Source organism: Bos mutus, chromosome 6, assembly GCF_027580195.1.
Source record: "Bos mutus isolate GX-2022 chromosome 6, NWIPB_WYAK_1.1, whole genome shotgun sequence".
NCBI classification, from domain to species: domain Eukaryota; kingdom Metazoa; phylum Chordata; class Mammalia; order Artiodactyla; family Bovidae; genus Bos; species Bos mutus.
Genome location: NC_091622.1, coordinates 70,895,351 through 70,915,880, shown reverse-complemented (window position 1 = coordinate 70,915,880; position 20,530 = coordinate 70,895,351). Strand labels below are relative to the sequence as shown.

The 20,530-nt window shown below is 37.8% G+C and overlaps 1 protein-coding gene across 12 annotated transcripts in view; it reads left to right on the top strand.

Moving 5' to 3' along the window:
* CLOCK (clock circadian regulator) overlaps positions 1-20,530 on the top strand; it is a 111,255-nt gene that overhangs the window by 25,864 nt on the left and 64,861 nt on the right. For all 12 annotated transcript variants that reach the window (XM_070372429.1, XM_070372419.1, XM_070372422.1 and 9 more), the window contains 2 exons: positions 15,511-15,601; positions 19,073-19,162. In XM_070372429.1, the coding sequence (XP_070228530.1) occupies positions 19,116-19,162 (47 nt within the window). In that variant the 5' untranslated portion in view covers positions 15,511-15,601; positions 19,073-19,115. The remainder of the gene's footprint in view (positions 1-15,510; positions 15,602-19,072; positions 19,163-20,530) is intronic.

Sequence of the window (20,530 nt, the reverse complement as noted above, 5' to 3'; positions counted from 1 at the left end):
CCTTTTGATAATAAACCTTTAAAATATATATATATATACTAAAGCCACTCTTGAGTATAAAGTTTTACATATTCTCATCTAAGTCTTCTGAAGCTTTTCCCAACTCTTCAATTGAATCTCTTTTTTAATTAAACTTCCCTGTTTGATTTGCTCAAGAACCTATGTTTTAAAATTGTGTCTTGCAGAATACCTTATAAAGACAAGATAATTTAAAAGGTGTTCCAGTTTAGTCATTCAGTCATGTCCAACTCTTTGCAAGCCCATGAACCATAGCACACCAGGCCTCACTGTCCATCACCAACTCCCGGAATTTACCAAAACTCATGTCTTTTGAGTCGGTGATGCCATCTAACCATCTGATCCTCTGTCGTCCCCTTCTCCTCCTGCCTTCCCTCTTTCCCAACATCAGGGTCTTTTCAAATGAGTCGGCTCTTTGTATCAGGTGGCCAAAATATTGGAGTTTCAGCTTCAACATCATTCCTTCCAATGAACACCTAGGACTGATTTCCTTTAGGATGGACTGGTTGGATCTCCTTGCAGTCCAAGGGACTCTCAAAGAGTCTTCTCCAACACCACAGTTCAAAAGCATCAATTCTTCGGCACTCAGCTTTCTTTATAGTCCAACTCTCACATCCATACATGACCACTGGAAAAACCATAGCCTTGACTAAATGGACCTTTTTTAACAAAATAATGTCTCTGCTTTTTAATATGCTGTCTAGGTTGGTCATAACCTTGCTTCCAGGGAGTAAGCATCTTTGAATTTCATGGCTGTAATCACCATCTGCAGTGATTTTGGAGCCCACCAAAATAAAGTCAGCCACTGTTTCCACTGTTTCCCCATCTATTTGCCATGAAGTGATGGGACCGGATGCCATGATCTTCATTTTCTGAATGTTGAGCTTTAAGCCAACTTTTTCACTCTCCTCTTTCACTTTCATCAAGAGGCCCTTTAGTTCTTCTTCACTTTCTGCCATAAGGGTGATGTCATCTGCATATCTGAGGTTATTGATATTTCTCCCGGCAATCTTGATTCCAGCTTGTGCTTCCTCCAGCCCAGCGTTTCTCATGGTGTACTCTGCATATAAGTTAAATAAGCAGAGTGACAGTATACAGCCTTGACGTACTCCTTTTCCTATTTGGAACCAGTCTGTTGTTCTATGTCTGTTCTATGTCCAGTTCTAACTGTTGCTTCCTGACCTGCATTCAGGTTTCTCAAGAGGCAGGTCAGGTGGTCTGGTATTCCCATCTCTTTCAGCATTTTCCACAGTTTATTGTAATCCACACAGTCAAAGGCTTTGTCATAGTCAATAAAGCAGAAATAGATATTTTTCTGGAACTCTCTTGCTTTTTCAGTGATCCAGTGAATGTTGGCAATTTGATCTCTGGTTCCTCTGCCTTTTCTAAAACCAGCTTGAACAGCTGGAAGTTCATGGTTCATGTATTGCTGGAGCCTGGCTTGGAGAATTTTGAGCATTACTTTACTAGTGTGTGAGATGAGTGCAGTTGTGCAGTAGTTGGAGCATTCTTTGTCATTGCCTTTCTTTGGGATTGAAATGAAAACTGACCTTTTCCAGTCCTGTGGCCACTGCTGAGTTTTCCACATTTGCTGGCATATTGAGTGCAGCACTTTCACAGCATCATCTTTCAGGATTTGAAATAGCTCAACTGGAATTCCATCACCTGCAGTAGCTTTGTTTGTAGTGATACTTCCTAAGGCCCACTTGACTTCACATTCCAGGATGTCTGGCTCTAGGTGAGTGATCACACCATTGTGATTATCTGGGTTGTGAATATCTTTTCTGTATAGTTCTTCTGTGTATTCTTGGCACCTCTTTAATATCTTCTGCTCAGGAGATACAATGGCTAAATCTAATACATGACAAAACTGGAGGAAGAAGAAAGCCCTTAAGGACTTTATTTACTCCTTTTAAAAAATAGATTATAAAAGGATATCTTTGTTCTTAGGTACACGTTTAAGTATTTGGAAGTAAAAGGGCATGGTATACACACCTTACTCTCAAATGTTTCAGAAAATATGTTTATCTATATGTGAAGATGACGATGCAGATGTTAAAATTTGGCAGACTGGATAAAGTATATATAGGAGTTCTCCTAACATCATAGTTAAATAGTAGTATAATTTAGAACTTAAAAAAAATCTTAGGTATAGTTTATTAAGTTTTCATCTATCGTGTACTTTTCTTTAATGTTCACTTCACCTTGTTTTAATAAAAATCTATTAAATTTTCCCTTTGCTCCATAAATACGTTTTTTTTTAAAGTAGATCTATTTTTTATTATCTTAAATATTTTGAAGGAAATTCAAGAGTAAGGATCTGTTATAATGTTTTTCCAACTGGGTATAAAGAATTGCAGACTTACTGGTGGGCATTTACAGTGTGATATGCATTATTTTTGGAGAAGGCAATGGCACCCCACTCCAGTACTCTTGCCTGGAAAATCCCATGGACGGAGAGGCTTGGTAGGCTGCAGTCCATGGGGTCACACAGAGTCGGACACTACTGAGCGACTTCACTTTCACTTTTCACTTTCATGCATTGGAGGAGGAAATGGCAACCCACTCCAGTGTTCTTGCCTGGAGAATCCATGGACAGAGGAGCCTGGTGGGCTGCCGTCTATGGGGTCACACAGAGTTGGACACGAAGCGACTTAGCATGCATAATTTTTAAAGCACTTTACATTTAATAATTCATTTTATTTCAGAGCAGCATTATGCTTACACCTTGTTTTGATATGCTTTTTCAAATTTGGCTTCCTTTGTTGCTCAGCTGGTAAAGAATCCACCTGCAATGCAGGAGACCTGGGTTTGATCCCTGGTTTGGGAACATCCCCTGGATAAGGGAAAGGCTACCCACTCCAGTATTCTGGCCTGGAGAATTGAATGTGTATAGTCTGTGGGGTCTCAAAGAGTTGGAGATGACTGAGTGACTTTGACTTTTCAAATTTAGCTAGACCAGAGCTTAGATGCTAAGCCTCAGAAGCTTTGTGTTTTCTTACCTCCTTTTTTCCAGATACAGACTGTGGGAACTGGTGATTTGTAACTCAATATAGAAAGTTGATTATGTATATATTGAGAAAAAATACTATCTTAGAATTATCTAGTTTGTACATAAAAGTCTTAACTTCAGGGCAGACTTTTGTTGCCCTCATAATGTGGGAAGGATCCACACATAAGACTATTCTTCAGTAATTGTCCAGAAAAAGAAAGTAAATATGACTTTTAGTACCCAAGTAGGAGGCAGACTGATAATAGAAACCTAGTTCTACTAGACTTCAGTTTAACCAAGTAAAATAACCAAAAAATTAAAAACAGATCAAGGGACTGATGTAGTATTGCTAACTTTTAAATGCTTTTTATTGAATTAAAACATGCATGTTATACAGTCCATAAATACTGAGTGTCATTTTGATGAAATTTTATGAAGTGAACATTTGTTTAACCAATATGAATACCAAGGTCAAGATATAGAACATTTTCATCAATCCTGGAGCCTCCTTCATGTCCCCTGACAGTCATCATGCTCTCCCAAAGGTAACTGTTATTCTGGCTTGATTCAGTATTCATTGGTATTGTCTGTTTTTGAACTTAATTTTTTTTATGATCAACATCTTGTTGGCAGGAGTCATTCATATTGATTCATATGGCAGTAGCTCATCCTTTTTCATTGCTTTGTAATACTTCATTATTTGTATATACCGCAATTTATTCATCCATTGTACGGTTGATGAACATTTGGTTTATTGTCAGTTTTTGACTACTATAAACAGTTCTGCTGTGAACATTCTTGAGCATGTTTTTTGGCACATATGTATGCCTTTCTGCTGGATAAATAACCAAGGGGGAACATGCTGAGTCTCAGAGTATTTGGATGTTTAGCTCTTGTAGATGCTTCCTAGTTTAGTTTTCCAAAGTGGTTGAATCAATTTACACTTCAACCTGCATTGTACATGAGTTCTTGTTTCTCTTCGTCCTCAACAACACTTGAAATTATTAGTGTTTCAAATTAATAACTCTTCTGCTATAAAGCTAGTGAATTTTTTGTAGTTTTAATTTGTTGTTACCTGATAACTTAAAAGGTTCAGTTCACTTCAGTTGCTCAGTCGTGTCTGACTCTTTGCGACCCCATGAATCACAGCACGCCAGGCCTCCCTGTCCATTACCAACTCCCGGAGTTCACTCAGACTCACGTCCATCGAGTCAGTGATGCCATCCAGCCATCTCATCCTCTGTTGTCCCCTTCTCCTCCTGCCCCCAATCCGTCTCAGCATCAGAGTCTTTTCCAATGAGTCAACTCTTCCCATGAGGTGGCCAAAGTACTGGAGTTTCAGCTTGAACATCATTCCTTCCAAAGAAATCCCAGGGCTGATCTCCTTCGGAATGGACTGGTTGGATCTCCTTGCAGTCCAAGGGACTCTCAAGAGTCTTCTCCAACACCACAGTTCAAAAGCATCAATTCTTCGGTGCTCAGCCTTCTTCACAGTCCGACTCTCACATCCATACATGACCACAGGAAAAACCATGGCCTTGACTAGACGGACCTTTGTTGTCGAAGTAATGTCTCTGCTTTTGAATATGCTGTCTAGGTTGGTCATGACTTTCCTTCCAAGGAGTAAGCATTTTTGAATTTCATGGCTGCAATCACCATCTGCAGTGATTTTGGAGCCCCCAAAAATAAAGTCTGATGCTGTTTCCACCGTTTCCCCATCTATTTCCCATGAAGTGATGGGACCAGATGCCATGATCTTCATTTTCTGAATGTTGAGCTTTAAGCCAACTTTTTCACTCTCCACTTTGACTTTCATCAAGAGGCTCTTTACTTCCTCTTCACTTTCTGCCATAAGGGTGGTGTCATCTGCATATCTGAGGTTATTGATATTTCTCCCAGCAATCTTGATTCCAGCTTGTGTTTCTTCCAGTCCAGCGTTTCTCATGATGTACTCTGCATATAAGTTAAATAAACAGGGTGACAATATACAGCCTTGACGTACTCCTTTTCCTATTTGGAACCAGTCTTTTGTTCCATGTCCAGTTCTAACTGTTGCTTCCTGACCTGCATATAGGTTTCTCAAGAGGCAGGTCAGGTGGTCTGGTATTCCCATCTCTTTCAGCATTTTCCACAGTTTATTGTGATCCACACAGTCAAAGGCTTTGTCATAGTCGATAAAGCAGAAATAGATGTTTTTCTGGAACTCTCTTGCTTTTTCGGTGGTCCAGCGAATGTTGGCAATTTGATCTCTGGTTCCTCTGCCTTTTCTAAAACCAGCTTGAACATCAGGAAGTTCACGGTTCACATATTGCTGAAGCCTGGCTTGGAGAATTTTGAGCATTACTTTACTAGCGTGTGAAATGAGTGCAATTGTGCGGTGGTTTGAGCATTCTTTGGCATTGCCTTTCTAAAGGCAGACTTTAGAAGCTTGTAAAGAAAGACTGGGAAACAGATTTTCCCGTTCAAATTTCCAGAAAGAAATGCAGCCCAGCTGACGCCTTGAGTTCCTCCCAATGGTAAATGGTAAGGCCTGGAGCGAGAACAGAACTCCTGGCAAAGAGAGATCCGTTGAGGCAGGAAATGGGAAGAAAGTGTGCAAAAACAATATTGAGGAAATAGGATGTTTTGCTAATGATAATGTGTCTAGAGGACACAATCAAAGGATTTTGAAAATTGGGAAAGGGGGATGGTATCAATGTGGGGATATACAGAGTGTGTAGGAACAAAAGTCTAGGTGGTGTGGGGTGACCTGAGTCTTGATCCTCTCCTGTGCCTGATATGAAGGAAAGTAGGGCATAATGGGATTAGTCCCTGTGGTTTCCTAGGTAGATTATTGTGACTATGGAGGGAGAAAGGGTTTGGAAAAGGCTGAGATTTATCAAGAGCAGCCAGAGATTTTAGACCTGTATTAAGTTTCTGTTACTGCCATAGAATGACAAACTTAGAAAGTACTGCAAACTTAATGGTTTAGAACAGAACAAATTTATTATTACTATCTTACAGTCCTGCAGCTCAGAAGTTTCATAAGGGTCTCACTGGGCTAAAGGCAAGAGGTGTCAGTAGGGCTGCATTCTTCCTGGGAGCCTCAGAGGAGAGAGAATGTTTCCTTGTATGTTCAAGCTTCCAGAAGCTGCCTGTATTCCTTGACTTGTGGCTCTCTTCTTTCACCTTCAAAACCAGCCACATTTCCTGTTTCTCTTTTGTCTCACATTGCTCTGACCATGGACAGGAAAGGTCCTCTGCTTTTAAAGACTTGTGTGATTACATTGGATCACCCAGATAATCTGGCATAAACTAACTACTCATCTCAAAATCTTTAACCTTATTGCATCTACATAGTCCCTTTTTGAAATGTATTTGCCGATTTCAGGGATTAGGGCATGGTCCTTTTAGTGGGGCCTTATTCTGCCTACCACAGGGTCCCCTCTTTCTTCCTGTGAATACTAATATAGGGCTTGGTGTAGGATGGTATCCAGGTTTAGGGTGTGGTATTTGGTTCAATATGTAGTTGGGCTTGAACTCTTGCTGCACTTCAGATCTTCTGTGAGGCTCATTTGAGGCTGAGGACAGTCTCGGGCCTCACTCTCATCTCAAAAAAGGATTAAGGTGCTGATGTATTCTGTGGACCAGATCAGTCCATCACATGAAGAGGGAAAGTGAAAGTGAAAGTTGCTCAGTTGTGTCCGACTCTTTGCAACCCCTTGGACTTTCCATATAGTCCATGGAGTTCTCCAGGCCAGAATACTGGAGTGGGTAGCCTTTCCCTTCTCCGGGGGGTCTTCCCAACCCAGGGATTGAACCCAGGTCTCCTACATTGCAGGTACATTCTTTACTGACTGAGCCACAAGGGAACCTAGACATTATTTGAAGAAATAAATTTGTTGAATAATTGCAGTAGTCTTGTGTGCTACCAGGAGAGCTGTATTAATCTTTCAGTTTTTGTTTACTTAATGAGGCTTCAGAAATGCCTTTCATCTAGATATTGACAGGGTAGATTTTTGATAGCATTTGATGTTTCTCTTGAATCAGAATTTTCTTTGGTTCTAAGAGGTCTGGATCGTGAGACTTTGATTTAGGGTGTGTTTCTTGTTTTTGCTGTCAATTTTAGATTTAAATTGGTGTTACAAACTACTGTAGAATTAAGAATTTTTTTATCATGCTAATGTTTCATATCCATTGTGGAAGTGAACTAATGTTCCCATTCAGTACTGAATAAATTGAGAACTTTATTTAATTGAGAACTTAAATTTCATCTTTACTCATTCATTAAATAATTTTAAAAGTATTTCAGCCTTTCTTTACAAGTTAAAATTGTTCTCTTAAAAATAATTATCTTTTTAACTATAATACAAACAGTAATCTGCAGAAGCAAGTTTGACTTTTTCATAAATTATGATAAACATAGTTAAGGATTGTTGGGTTTTGTATTATATCAATTAAATTTCAGCACTACTTTTAATTAATGTTTATATCAATAGATCCCTCAGTCCCAGAAAGATCTGTGATATCAGATTTAACTAACCTAAATGCCAAAGTAGGTCAGTAGGTCAATAGGTTATTAGGTTAGAAAAGGATTTATTGTAGTTTCCATTTTTTAAACCGAGGTTCTTGAGTTAAACCTTTTAAATTAGTAATTTAATGTTAATAATTAGGTGAAATAAAATGCTTCTTCTGTAAGTTACAGGAACAAGTACATAGGAAGATAGTCTCTTTTACTCATGTTTGGTAATAGTAGCATGTTACTTTGTTACTTATGTTTTTTTTTTTTTCCCTTAGCCCAGGCTCTAATGTTGGACAGTTAAAAGGAAACAAACAAGAAAAAGGCAGCAGTTAAGGTTTCCTTGTTATAAAATAATACACATTCTTAGAAAAATTTTAGAAAGTGCTAAAGAAAAAGTAAAAATGGAAAAAATCCATAAGCTAATTACTCAAATAACAACAGTTGATACTTTGACATATTTTGGATTTATATTCAATATATTTTAATGTCACTGTTACTGCTGTTGGATGTTTAAAATCTTTCTAGTTTTATTGTTTTAAATAATAATGCGTTCACTGTCAAACTTTGAATACATCTCTGATTATTTCCTTTTTTTTCCCACCCAAAATGAGATTACTAGGTCAAAGGACTTAAGCGTTTCCAGTTATTGACACGTCTTACCAAACTATATTTTAAGAAAAGGAGTCCTCGTTTACTCTCTTAAAGCATTGTTGAGTGTCTATTTCATTTCTCTGTCACAAGCTTCTCAGACTGTTATTAAATGTAATAGACTTGAGAGTCATTTTCTTGTCCTCAGTGCAGTGTTGACATTGTCATCTTCTTGAAGTACTCTTTCTTTTAATTTTAGTGACAAATAATCCTTCATGGCTTTCTTTGTTATCTTTGGTCCTTTTCCGTCTAGTTGATAGTATTATTACCAGTAATTATACTTAAAATTTATCACTCCTTTGTTGTGTTTTCTACACGTTTTGAAACGTGTAACATAGCTGATCCTTAGAACAATTTTATGGGCTAGGTACTTCTGTTATCTCCATGAGCCATAATTCACATTCAGGAACTGTTTGCAAAGCCCATTTCTTTACGTTTTTTTGCTCTGCCTTTTCCCCATTTTATTGGCTACTCTTCTGCTTGTCTCTGAAATGTTACTTTTTTCGTCAGATTTGAGCCTTAGCCTTTTTTCTCCTTTTGTATGTTTTTTTTTTCTAGAGAAATCCATTTAATCATTATCTTTAATGTGCATATTTACTTTGATGGCTCCCACTTTACATCTTCACCCAGTTCTTTCCTGAAAGCCACACCCATATTTCCAGCTGCCTGCACGACTGAAGCAACTTAGCATGCATGCATGCATTGGAGAAGGAAATGGCAACCTAATCCAGTGTTCTTGCCTGGAGAAGCCCAGGGACGGACCAGTCTGGTGGGCTGCCATCTATGAAGTCGCACAGAGTCGGACATGACTGAAGCGACTTAGCAGCAGAGGCAGCTCGACATTTTTCCTCTTCCATGTCCCATAGATATCTTAAGCATAACATGTCTAAAACTGTATCCATCATTAGAAGTATTCGTGAGGTGTTTGTTTCACAGTGATTAAGAGCATGCTTCTGTGTGCTGTGCTTAGTCATTCAGTCTTGTCTCTTTCTTTGTGACCCCATGGACTATAACCTGCCAGGTTTCTTTGTCCATGGCAATTCTTCAGGCAAGAATACTGGTGGGTTGGCATGCCCTTCTCCAGGGGATCTTCCCAACCCAGGAATTGAACCCAGGTCTTCCGCATTGCAGGCAGATTCTTTACCGTCTGAGCTACCAGGGAAGCCCAAGAATACTGCAGAAGATAGCCTATCCCTTCTGCAGGGGATCTTCCTGACCAGGAATCGAACCAGGGTCTCCTGGATTGCAGGCGGATTCTTTACCAGCTGAGCTACCAGGGAAGCCTGATTAAGAGCATAGTTCAAGCTAAATGAATGGGTTTTATATCTTAGCCTTACTGCTCATCTTGGCCAGCTAGCTTACATATTTTCTTTGTGTTTCAGTTTCCGCATCTGTAAAATGGAGATAATAATAGAGCCTACTTCATGTGATTGTTGAGTCTTAAATGAGAGAAAACTTTGAAGAATGCCTGGTACATAGTAAATGTTCAATAAATGTTAGCCAGTGTTTTCAGCATCATTCCCTTCCTCTTTTCTCCAATTTACTCCTCCAGTATTACCTATCCACCTCACAGATGTGTCCAAGCGAAAATTTGAGTGGTATTCTTGACTTCTCCCTGCCCCCAACTTCTGTTAATCAGTCACCAAATTCTGTCTGGTCATCTCAGTATCTATTAAAATTCTCATTTTTAAAATGATCTCTGCTTCTATATGGAGAAGGCAATAGCAACCCACTCCAGTACTCTTGCCTGGTAAATCCCGTGGACGGAGGAGCCTGGTAGGCTGCAGTCCGTGGGGTCGCTAGGAGTCGGACACGACTGAAGCGACTTAGCAGCAACAGCAGCAGCTGCTTCTATATTGTTTTACCTGAACTTTTACAATACTATACTTCTACCATTCTAATTCTAGTCCTGGCTCCTTATATTCTGTTTTCTGTGTTGTAACCAGATGATGGCTCAAAAGAACAAGTGTCTTATTAATTCAGTTTCCTGCTTAAAACTTTTCCGGGTCTTAAATGGGGAGAGTGGGGTTGGGAGTTACTGTCATGATCCACTTACCTCATCATTATCATCTCTTACTGCCACCTCTGTTACCCCTGGTCCCTAGGTTTTTGCTCCAGTCAACACTAAGGTACTTGGTAGTATTCTAAAATCACAGTTCTTCTCATGTCTCCAGACCTTTGTGTACATTTTCTCTTGACATTGATGAAATTTCTCTCTTTGCTTAGTGAAATCTTATTTTATTCTTAAGATCTCAGTTTATGTGTCACTTCTTCAGGAGACTTCCTTAACTTCTGTGTCACTCCCAGAGTGTTCAGAGAGCATTTTGTGCCTTCTCTGGAAAGCACCTCAAATGTAGTGGCTGTGTCTATTTCACCATTTCAAAACTACAATCAGTGTACTACTGAACACTTGTATTAGTACTCAGTAAATATTTGCTGAGTGATAAATATATGAAGTAGAATTTTTAAGGAATCACTAATATTTAAAGCTAGTGGAGGTGATGGAATTCCAGTGGAGCTATTTCAAATCCTGAAAGATGATGCTGTGAAAGTGCTGCACTCAATATGCCAGCAAATTTGGAAAACTCAGCAGTGGCCACAGGACTGGAAAAGGTCAGTTTTCATTCCAATCCCAAAGAAAGGCAATGCCAAAGAATGCTCAAACTACCACACAGTTGGACTCATCTCACACGCTAGTAAAGTAATGCTCAAAATTCTCCAAGCCAGGCTTCAGCAATATGTGAACCGTGAACTTCCTGATGTTCAAGCTGGTTTTAGAAAAGGCAAAGGAACCAGAGATCAAATTGCCAACATCCGGTGGATCATGGAAAAAGCAAGAGAGTTCCAGAAAAAGATCTATTTCTGCTTTATTGACTATGCCAAAGCCTTTGATTGTGTGGATCACAATCAACTGTGGAAAATTCTGAAAGAGATGGGAATACCAGACCACCTGATCTGCCTCTTGAGAAATTTGTATGCAGGTCAGGAAGCAACAGTTAGAACTGGACATGGAACAACAGACTGGTTCCAAATAGGAAAAGAAGTACATCAAGGCTGTATATTGTCACCCTGCTTATTTAACTTATATGCAGAGTACATCATGAGAAACGCTGGACTGGAAGAAACACAAGCTGGAATCAAGATTGCTGGGAGAAATATCAATAACCTCAGATATGCAGATGACACCACCCTTATGGCAGAAAGTGAAAAGGAACTCAAAAGCCTCTTGATGAAAGTGAAAGTGGAGAGTGAAAAAGTTGGCTTAAACCTCAACATTCAGAAAACGAAGATCATGGCATCCGGTCCCATCACTTCATGGGAAATAGATGGGGAAACGGTGGAAACAGTGTCAGACTTTATTTTTGGGGGCTCCCAAATCACTGCAGATGGTGACTGCAGCCATGAAATTCAAAGACGCTTACTCCTTGGAAGGAAAGTTATGTCCAACCTAGATATCACATTCAAAAGCAGACACATTACTTTGACAACAAAGGTCCATCTAGTCAAGGCTATGATTTTTCCTGTGGTCATGCATGGATGTGAGAGTTGGACTGTGAAGAAGGCTGAGCACCGAAGAATTGATGCTTTTGAACTGTGGTGTTGGAGAAGACTCTTGAGAGTCCCTTGGACTGCAAGGAGATCCAACCAGTCCATTCTGAAGGAGATCAGCCCTGGGATTTCTTTGGAAGGAATGATGCTCAAGCTGAAACTCCAGTACTTTGGCCACCTCATGGGAAGAGTTGACTCATTGGAAAAGACTCTGATGCTGGGAGGGATTGGGGGCAGGAGGAGAAGGGGACGACAGAGGATGAGATGGCTGGATGGCATCACTCACTTGATGGACGTGAGTCTGAATGAACTCCGGGAGTTGGTGATGGACAGGGAGGCCTGACGTGCCGAGATTCATGGGGTCACAAAGAGTTGGACACGACTGAGCGACTGAACTGAACTGAACTGAATATTTAACTATAATATGTTTTTACTTAGCTTCTTTGATTTCTGTTAAAAGAAAGCGAAAGTCGCTCAGTTGTGTCAACTTTTTCCCGACCCCATGAACTATACAATCTATGGAATTCTCCAGGCCAGAAAACTGGAGTGGGTAGCTGTTCTGTTTTCCATGGGATCTTCCCAAACCAGGGATCGAACTGAGGTCTCCTGCATTGCAGGCAGATTCATTACCAGCTGAGCTACCAGAGAAAGCTCCTTGCCAGGAATAATTTTTACATTATTTTACATTATTTTAAAATGTGCTTCATGCACATTTTAGGAATTCAGTTCTATTGCTCTGGTGTTTTTGATTCAGACCTTTTATATTTATTTGAGTCTCTAATCTCCAGGGATATCTATCTTTTGTTGTTGCCATAATAAAACAGTCTCTTTTTGTGCCCAAAATTTTTACATTTATTTGCTGTTTGTTTTCTTCATGGCTCCTTACTCAGTCTTACTTTTTGTTGTAGTTTTGTTTGGGTTTTAAATTCTTTTGAATAACTTTTAGGGATACTTAATATGGTAAAAAATACTATTTGTCGTGCTGCAGATGTTTAAGCCTTTTATTTTGGTTTTAAAGGGGGAGTTTCTATTTGTGTTTATTTTGTTAATAATTGGTATCCCTACATATCCTTTAGACTTCACAACAGCTGACTTAGGTAAGAATTCTGAGGCTTAGGATAATTAAGTTAATTGTCCCAAAGATTTTCATGCCTTTCTGACTCTAAGCTCATGGTCTTAGCTTCTACTTTCACTCCTCCAGTATTCTGGGTTTATTAGGTGCTTTGATTATGACTGACTCTATCCCCAAATACTTAAAAACAAATAGGACACTAGGAACTGGCTTCTGAATTGGCTTCACGCACATTTTAGGAATTCAGTTCTTTTGCTCTGGTGTTTTTGATTCAGATCTTTTATATTTATTTGAATCTCTAATCTCCAGGGATATCTATCTTTTGTTGTTGCCATAAAAAAAGTCTCTTTTTGTGCCCAAAAATACCCCCTCTTTTTCTGCTGTCATAAATTTCCCTATGTTTTGCTGTCATGTTACATACATAGCATATTCTTGGTTTTTAAAAAATTATGTAAAATAGACATTGCATAGGTCAGATGCAAACTATAACTGTAAAGTTTTGCATTAACTTTGGCACAGTTGGGTTGGTCTTGGTTAATTCAGTTATTCACAGTGATTATTGAGTTTTTGTTGTTGTAAAGTTGCTAAGTTGTGTCCAACTGTTTGTGACCCCATGAACTGTGCAGCGCGCCAGGCTTCCCAGTCTTTCACTATTTCCTGGAGTTTGCTCAAACTCCTGTTCATTGAGTCAATGATGCTATTCAGCCATCTCATCCTCTGTTGTCCCCTTCTCCTGCCTTCAGTCTTTCCCAGCATCATGATTTTTTCCAGTGAGTTGGCTCTTCGCGTCAGGTGGCCAAACTATTGGAGCTTCAGCTTCAGTATCAGTAATGAATATTCAGGGTTGATTTCCTTTAACAGTGACTGGTTTGATCTCCTTGCAGTCCAAGGGACTCTCAAGAGTCTTCTCCAGCACCACAGTTTGAAAGCATCAATTCTTCGGTGTTCAGCCTTCTTTATGATCCAGCACTCATATCTGTATATGACTACTGGAAAAACCATAGCTTTGACTATACAGACCTTTGTCAGCAAAGTGATGTGTCTGCTTTTTAATATGCTGTCTAGGTTGGTCATTGCTTTTCTTCCAAGGAGCAAGTATCTTTTAATTTCATGGCTGCAGTCACCATCTGCAGTGATTTTTGGAGCCCCCCCAAAATAAAATCTGTCACTGTTTTGATTGCTTCCCCATCTATTTGCCATGAAGTGATAGGACCAGATGCCATGACCTTAGTTTTTTGAATATTGAGTTTCAAGCCAGCTTTTTCAGTCTCCTCTTTCACTTTCATCAAGAGGCTCTTTGGTTCCTCTTCACTTTCTGCCATTAGGATGATATCATCTGCATATTTGAGGTTGTTGATATTTCTCCTGGCAATCTTGATTCCAGCTTGTGCTTCATCCAGCCTAGCATTTCACATGAAGTACTCTGCATAGAAGTTAAATAATCGGGGTGACAATATACAGTCTTGACATAACTCCTTTCCCAATTTGGAACCAGTCCGTTGTTCCATGTCCAGTTTATATATTGCTTCTTGACCTGCGTACAGGTTTCTCTGGAGGCAATTAAGGTGGTCTGGTACTCCCATCTCTGCAGCTTGTTGTGATCCACACAGTCAAAGGCTTTAAGAATAGTCAGTTAAGCAGATATAGGTGTTTTTCTGAAATTCTCATACTTTTTTTTAATGATCCAGTGGATGTTGGCAATTTTGATCTCTGATTCCTCTGCCTTTTCTAAATCCAGCTTGTACACCTGGAAATTCTCAGTTCATGTACTGTTGAAGCCTAGCTCGAAGGATTTTGAGAATTACCTTGCTAGCATGTGAAATAGGTGTAATTGTACCTGTATTTGTTTTCTCTTCCTGATAAATTTGATGCTTTTATTTTTGTATAATGCCTTTTAATCTCTTGTGACAGTTATTTACTTAAAGTCTGTTTTGTCTGATACAAGTATGGCTATTCTTGCTTTCTTGGTTACCGTATGCATGGAATGTCTTTTTTCAGTCTTTTACTTTCAGTCTTTGTGTATCCTTAAATCTAAACTGTCTCTCATAGATAGCATATAGTTGGATCTTGTATTTTTATCCATTTACCTACTTTCTCTTTTGATTGGCAACTTCAGTTTATTTGCAATTAAAATAATTACTGCTAGGGAAAGACTGTTACTATTTCGTTCATTTTTTGTCTGTCTTGTAGCTTTTTCCACTTTTTTTCCTCTGGTCTTTGTGTTTCATTGATTTTTTTTTTAATGTTTTATAGGGTTTGATTCTTTGATTCTGCTTTGATTCTTTTCTCATTTCCTTTTTAGGTATTCTCTATAGGTGTTTTCCTTGTGCTTACCATAATGTTAATAATATATTTTAAGCTGATAACTTGAAAAACTCTACTCTTTTACTTCTCTCCCCCTTACCACATTTGATCTCTGTTACAGATTACATCTGTTTATATTCATCATATATGAGTGTTTGTTAGCCCATATATATGTATGTATGTTCATTAACATACTTTATAGTTATACTTATTTTTATACTTTTGTCTTTTAACTTCTGTAGTAGAATTAAAAGCGGTTGTAGTTTTTTAAAGTTCTTTTAGAAACAATTATTAGTGTTTAGCGTTTCTTATATATTGTTTTGTGACAAAATTCTAAATTTTATGTTTCAAAATTATTTTAAAACCTCTTTTATGATAAATGTCTATATAAGTTGAGTAAATCTAACAAAATTTTTTCTTAAACAGAATTCTAAGACTGATGATCAGCCATACAGAAGAATATATTGAACTTACAGTTTTCTGAAGAATCAGTTCAAAGATCTCAGAAATACAAAAGGTAATGAAATAATTGTATCTTGAAATGTGCTTTGAAATGACACTTCCCTAGGAAAATGAGTTGGGGAGAGTCAGTGCTAAATTATGATTTTTCATAGCGGAATTCAGTAGATGATGGGCTAAAGATACTTTTCAGAGCAGAAGCAAGTGCTTTTAATAATTACATTGGGACTACTCAGATAAATTGGGTCTGTGTAGTCACCCCACCTAAAACAGAAAGAATCAAGAAGTAGTAAGAGGTATTAGAGATGTGCAGTTAACTACCAAAGGAAGGAGTTAACGAGATGAAAGGGGTTGAAGGTAGAATATGGAGATCAGAGAACTTTAGTTTTTTAATAAGTCTTGTAAAATTTTTTGCACACTTTAAACTTTGAACAGTTACACATTTGTGAAAATCAACACTAAGTTTTAAAACGAGAGAGGGGAATTAATGAAAGATCTTGAAATACCAACTGTACACAATTGACAAGTTGTTTTTCTGTGAAAGGGACCAGAAAAGGAGGACGGTACCTGAAGGAGATTGGTGGGTCAAGGAAGTTTTGTGTTTCATTTTTTCTTTAAGATTTTTCACTAAGATTTTGATCAGAATAATGCAGTTTTGGAGGGAGAAATTAGTGATATAGAAATGGAAAGCTTTGAGAAAGAGAGCAGATGGGATTCAGAGGACAAGTAGTATCATACCATTAGATACTGCATGATTTATTTTTAATGCAGAATGTGTTACATTGTTTATGAATTCTTTTCCAAAGATGGACTGCCAGGTACTGAGATTTTCTGTTAGTTACCTGTAATGTTGTGTGCTGAATTTAAAACATACCTGCTTCCATGTTGGCAAACTTTGAATTGCTTATACAGTTTATTAGTTATTAATAGCTTCCCCTTTGATAAATTTTTCAAAAAGTTGTTTTTAAAATGATGTTTATAAAAAACTTATACCATCCTGCCCTCTGTGTTGTGATAAAATAGTAATGTGGTGCTTACTCAGCTGGGAATTCCTATCACTGAATGACTTTGAGCTCAAGTTGCTTATGTAAAGGAGCATTCGATTCTTAGCTGTAACTTGATCCTTTACATAATTTAATTTGTTCCAACTACTGTAACTGCTCCTTTTAAAGACATTTTATTGCATACCATACTGGTCTATTAATGTCAATATTTAAGAAACAAGAGTTTTAACAATAATATTTAATCTGTATTAGAAATTCCTTGTGTGAGTAGGAACTTCACATGTCTTCTAAAATTGAGTCCTTAGAATTCATAGCATGACATGTGTAAACTATACCTAGTCTTTTAGTACTGAAAACGTGGGTCCTAGAATTATACCGACACAGTAACTGTGGCTGCTCCCACATTACCACTTTGTTTTGTTAATCAAGGGGAATCTTCTAAAAGTTACTTTACTTAGTTGGGCCTACTTCACTTCTTCCTTTTATCTTTCCCTTAAATATAGCATGCCTATCAATTGGCTGGACAAGTAGAGAAAAGATCTTGGACTAAGCTATCAGAGATGTAATTTTATGTTGCTCAATTAGTTGGACAGCAAATAGCGTTTGGAAAAATTCTGTTAACCAACAATAATAAAATAGCTTAAGAAAGCATCAGTCTGTCTTCTAAAGCATTTTGGATTCACCTCCTTTAGAGTCAGCATGGTCCCTCTTGTATAGTCTTTAAGTCCTTATTCTTTGGGTCTTTTTTTTCCCTCTAGTTTGCCCTATTCTGTCTTCTCATAATTAAACAGATGGATACTTGGTGCCATATAAGGCTCAAATCTGATCTTTTAACTTTAAACTGGAACTGTTCTTTTTTAATTCACCCAGGTTGGCTCTGTTACCTTTGGACTGTTCTTTCTGTTCTAGTGATAGAACCAAACTCTGTTATTATCATGATGATAAGTATGTCTATTGGACCAAAGGGCTGTACTTAGGTGGTCTTTAAAGTCTCTTCTAACTCTGAAATTCTGTAATTTTGTGTTGTATTTGCTGATGTTGACCCAGACACTTAAAATCACTGTTTTATCCTGAAGTTAGTTCTTTTTATTTTTCTTAACCACCATCCCCCCTCCCCCCACCCCATTATCCTCCCCACTATCTTTTAAGAACTCTTAGCCCTGCACAGTTCCACTTCTGCAGCCATAACCACATAGGCAACCCAGCATCATTTATCAAGAGTTATTGTCTATTTGTCATGAATGTACATTTGATTGAGTATTTTAGAATCTCATGTTCTTTAATACTCTCTGGTTCAGAGTGACAGATCAATTTACACTATTTTCTAAATTTTACATAAAGTTTCTTTTGGCTCAAAACTGTTAGGATATTAGAATTAAGGTGTTTATTCAATATTTAACTCATGACTGTATCTTTTATGGGCAAAACCTGCTTTCTACTTTAGAAAAACTGTATAGAATATAGAGAGAAATTTTAGGCTTATGATTGAGTTTTAAAGCAGTAATTTTTTTAAAGCAGTAAATTTTAATTCTTTCGGTGTGAATATGAAACTTTATAATAAGGCTGTTCTTCAGTTTACTTGCCTTCACCCCCTTACTACTCCTGTTATCTCTCACTTTATACTCTGGTAATGAAAACTTTCAGTTGTAATATACCTACATTTTTCTCTAAAGAGAAAAGTTCCTCAAATACGATGTCCTCTGATCTCATAATGGCCTGTGCCTTTGCGTATCGCTGTTCTTGTGGCCTAGAATCCTGTCAACTATTACCTCTTGTCCTTTAGCCTGTTACATCTGAAACTTAAATGGTCATACAAATCACATGGGGACCTTGTTAAAATTGTGGATTCTGCTTTACTAGGACTAGAGCTGGTCTCAAGATTCTGTATTTTAACAAGCTCTCTGATGATGATGTCGGTCTCAGAACCACAGTTTCGATAACAAGAATCTCTGCTGCCTGACAATATGACTGTCATCAAGAATATTTCCTCTGACTCCCCCCATATACCTTTATTATCCCTGTTTCTGTAATTATTTAGTTATCTGCCTCCCTATTTAATTGCAGATTTTTGCCTATAATGATTGTATCTCTCATCCTTGTATTTCCAAAGCTAACTGTACTGTTTAATAGAAAATAGGCTTTTAGCAAATGTTTATCACCCATTAGCTGGTGTTCTTAAAGCTTACTTACCTAGACTGACATATGTAGCCTACTTACATAGTTATATAGTTATAATCTATACTGAATATAGTGGCTTTTTGATTACTTTATTATAGAAAGGAAATGAATTATGGTCTTCAATTTTTTTTCCTCTGTAGCTCTTTATATAGAAGAAAACAAAACCTCAAATGTGCCTCAGCTAAGGATTATTTTCTTGAAAATAATCTTCTAGCCCTTTGTAGAAACAAAAACATTTTGAAATCTCTATGATAAACATACAGTGTTTCTCAAATTATTTAATACTATGTTTGTAGAAATAAGTTTTTTGGAAAACTAATGACCATTTACTTTTCCTTCCACTCAAGGAGAAGTACAAATGTCTACCACAAGACGAAAACGTAACATGTTATGTTGTTTACCGTAAGCTGTAGTAAAATGAGCTCACTTGTTGACAGGTATGTTTTTAGAGACTCATTTATTTTGAATTATGTAAAGCTATTTTAAAAATTCACTGTTAGAGTAATGGTCTGTATCACTGACAAAAGAAGTATTATGCTTAATCATTAATACTATTATACTTACCTTCTGTATTGAGCAAATGTCATGTAATAGTAAAATGTATTATCTAGAGCCAAAGTCAACAGCATGTCGCTTGTGTTCTGAATGGATCTTGAGCTGTAATTTTGAGTGGTTTGGTCAGAACTATTCTGAAAGGAATCATGACAGTTTCAGGGGTTTCCTTGGCACTTTCTGGAATCATCTGTCTCCTTATCTATTGGTCCTAACTTCAGCCTGTTAAACGTCTTAGCATGTGTGACTCATAAGAGGTAACTGTAATTATTAATAGGATTTTTTTAGTTGAAATTATAATCTTTAAATCTTACTCTTGGTAAAGGATAGGCCTCCTTGTTTCTTTGATTTTAAGACTTCTTTAACTTTTTTTTTTTTAACTTTTTAACATGTTTGACACTAGAATTCATCTTAGAGTAGGCTTATCAGAGTTTAATTGGTAGTATTTTTAAATTTCTTAGTGGACATAATAATGGACTTCCCTGGTGTCTCAGACAGTAAAGCGTCTGCCTGCAATGCAGGAGACCCGAGTTTAGTCACTGGATCGGGAAGATCTCCTGGAGAAGGAAATGGCAACCCACTCCAGTATTCTTGCCTGGAAAATCCCATGGATGGAGGAGCCTGGTAGGCTACAGTCTGTGGGGTTGCAAAGAGTCGGACACGACTGAGCAACTTCACTTTCACTTTCACTTTTAGTGGACATAATAAATCTTATCATCAGTGGTATCTTAAATTTGATGAAATACAATGACAGCTTTTTAAAAATACCTGCTCTGACAGCTAACATGCAGAGCACTTTCTTTGTTTTAACTTCATTTAACTTCACAATAATTCCATGAGATTTTACAGATGAGGGATCTGTAGGTCAGAGAGGTTAAATAGCTTGTTTTAAGGTCACATAGTAAATAATAAGCTGGAGTTATGACCTGTGTTGATCTCTCTGACTCTAAAGTTCCTGTGCTTTTATTTTAGTATACTGTGTGATTTTTCCATAGGGGATTCTTTAAGCATTTTATAGCTAGACTTGTGCACAAAGTGACTTTTGACATCGAGAGGCAGCTTCCTTCCCTTTTCTGTGAGGTAAATAGTGAAGGTACATACTTTACCAGAGCTTAAGACCTGAAGGGCAAGGTGTTTCCTCAGGGAGCCCTGCCATAGACTGGGCTGTGTATAGTTTCAAGTGGAATCTGTGTGTAGTCTTCTCAGAAAAAATGTTTCTTCACTACTCCTGAGGCATTACATATGATTTCAGT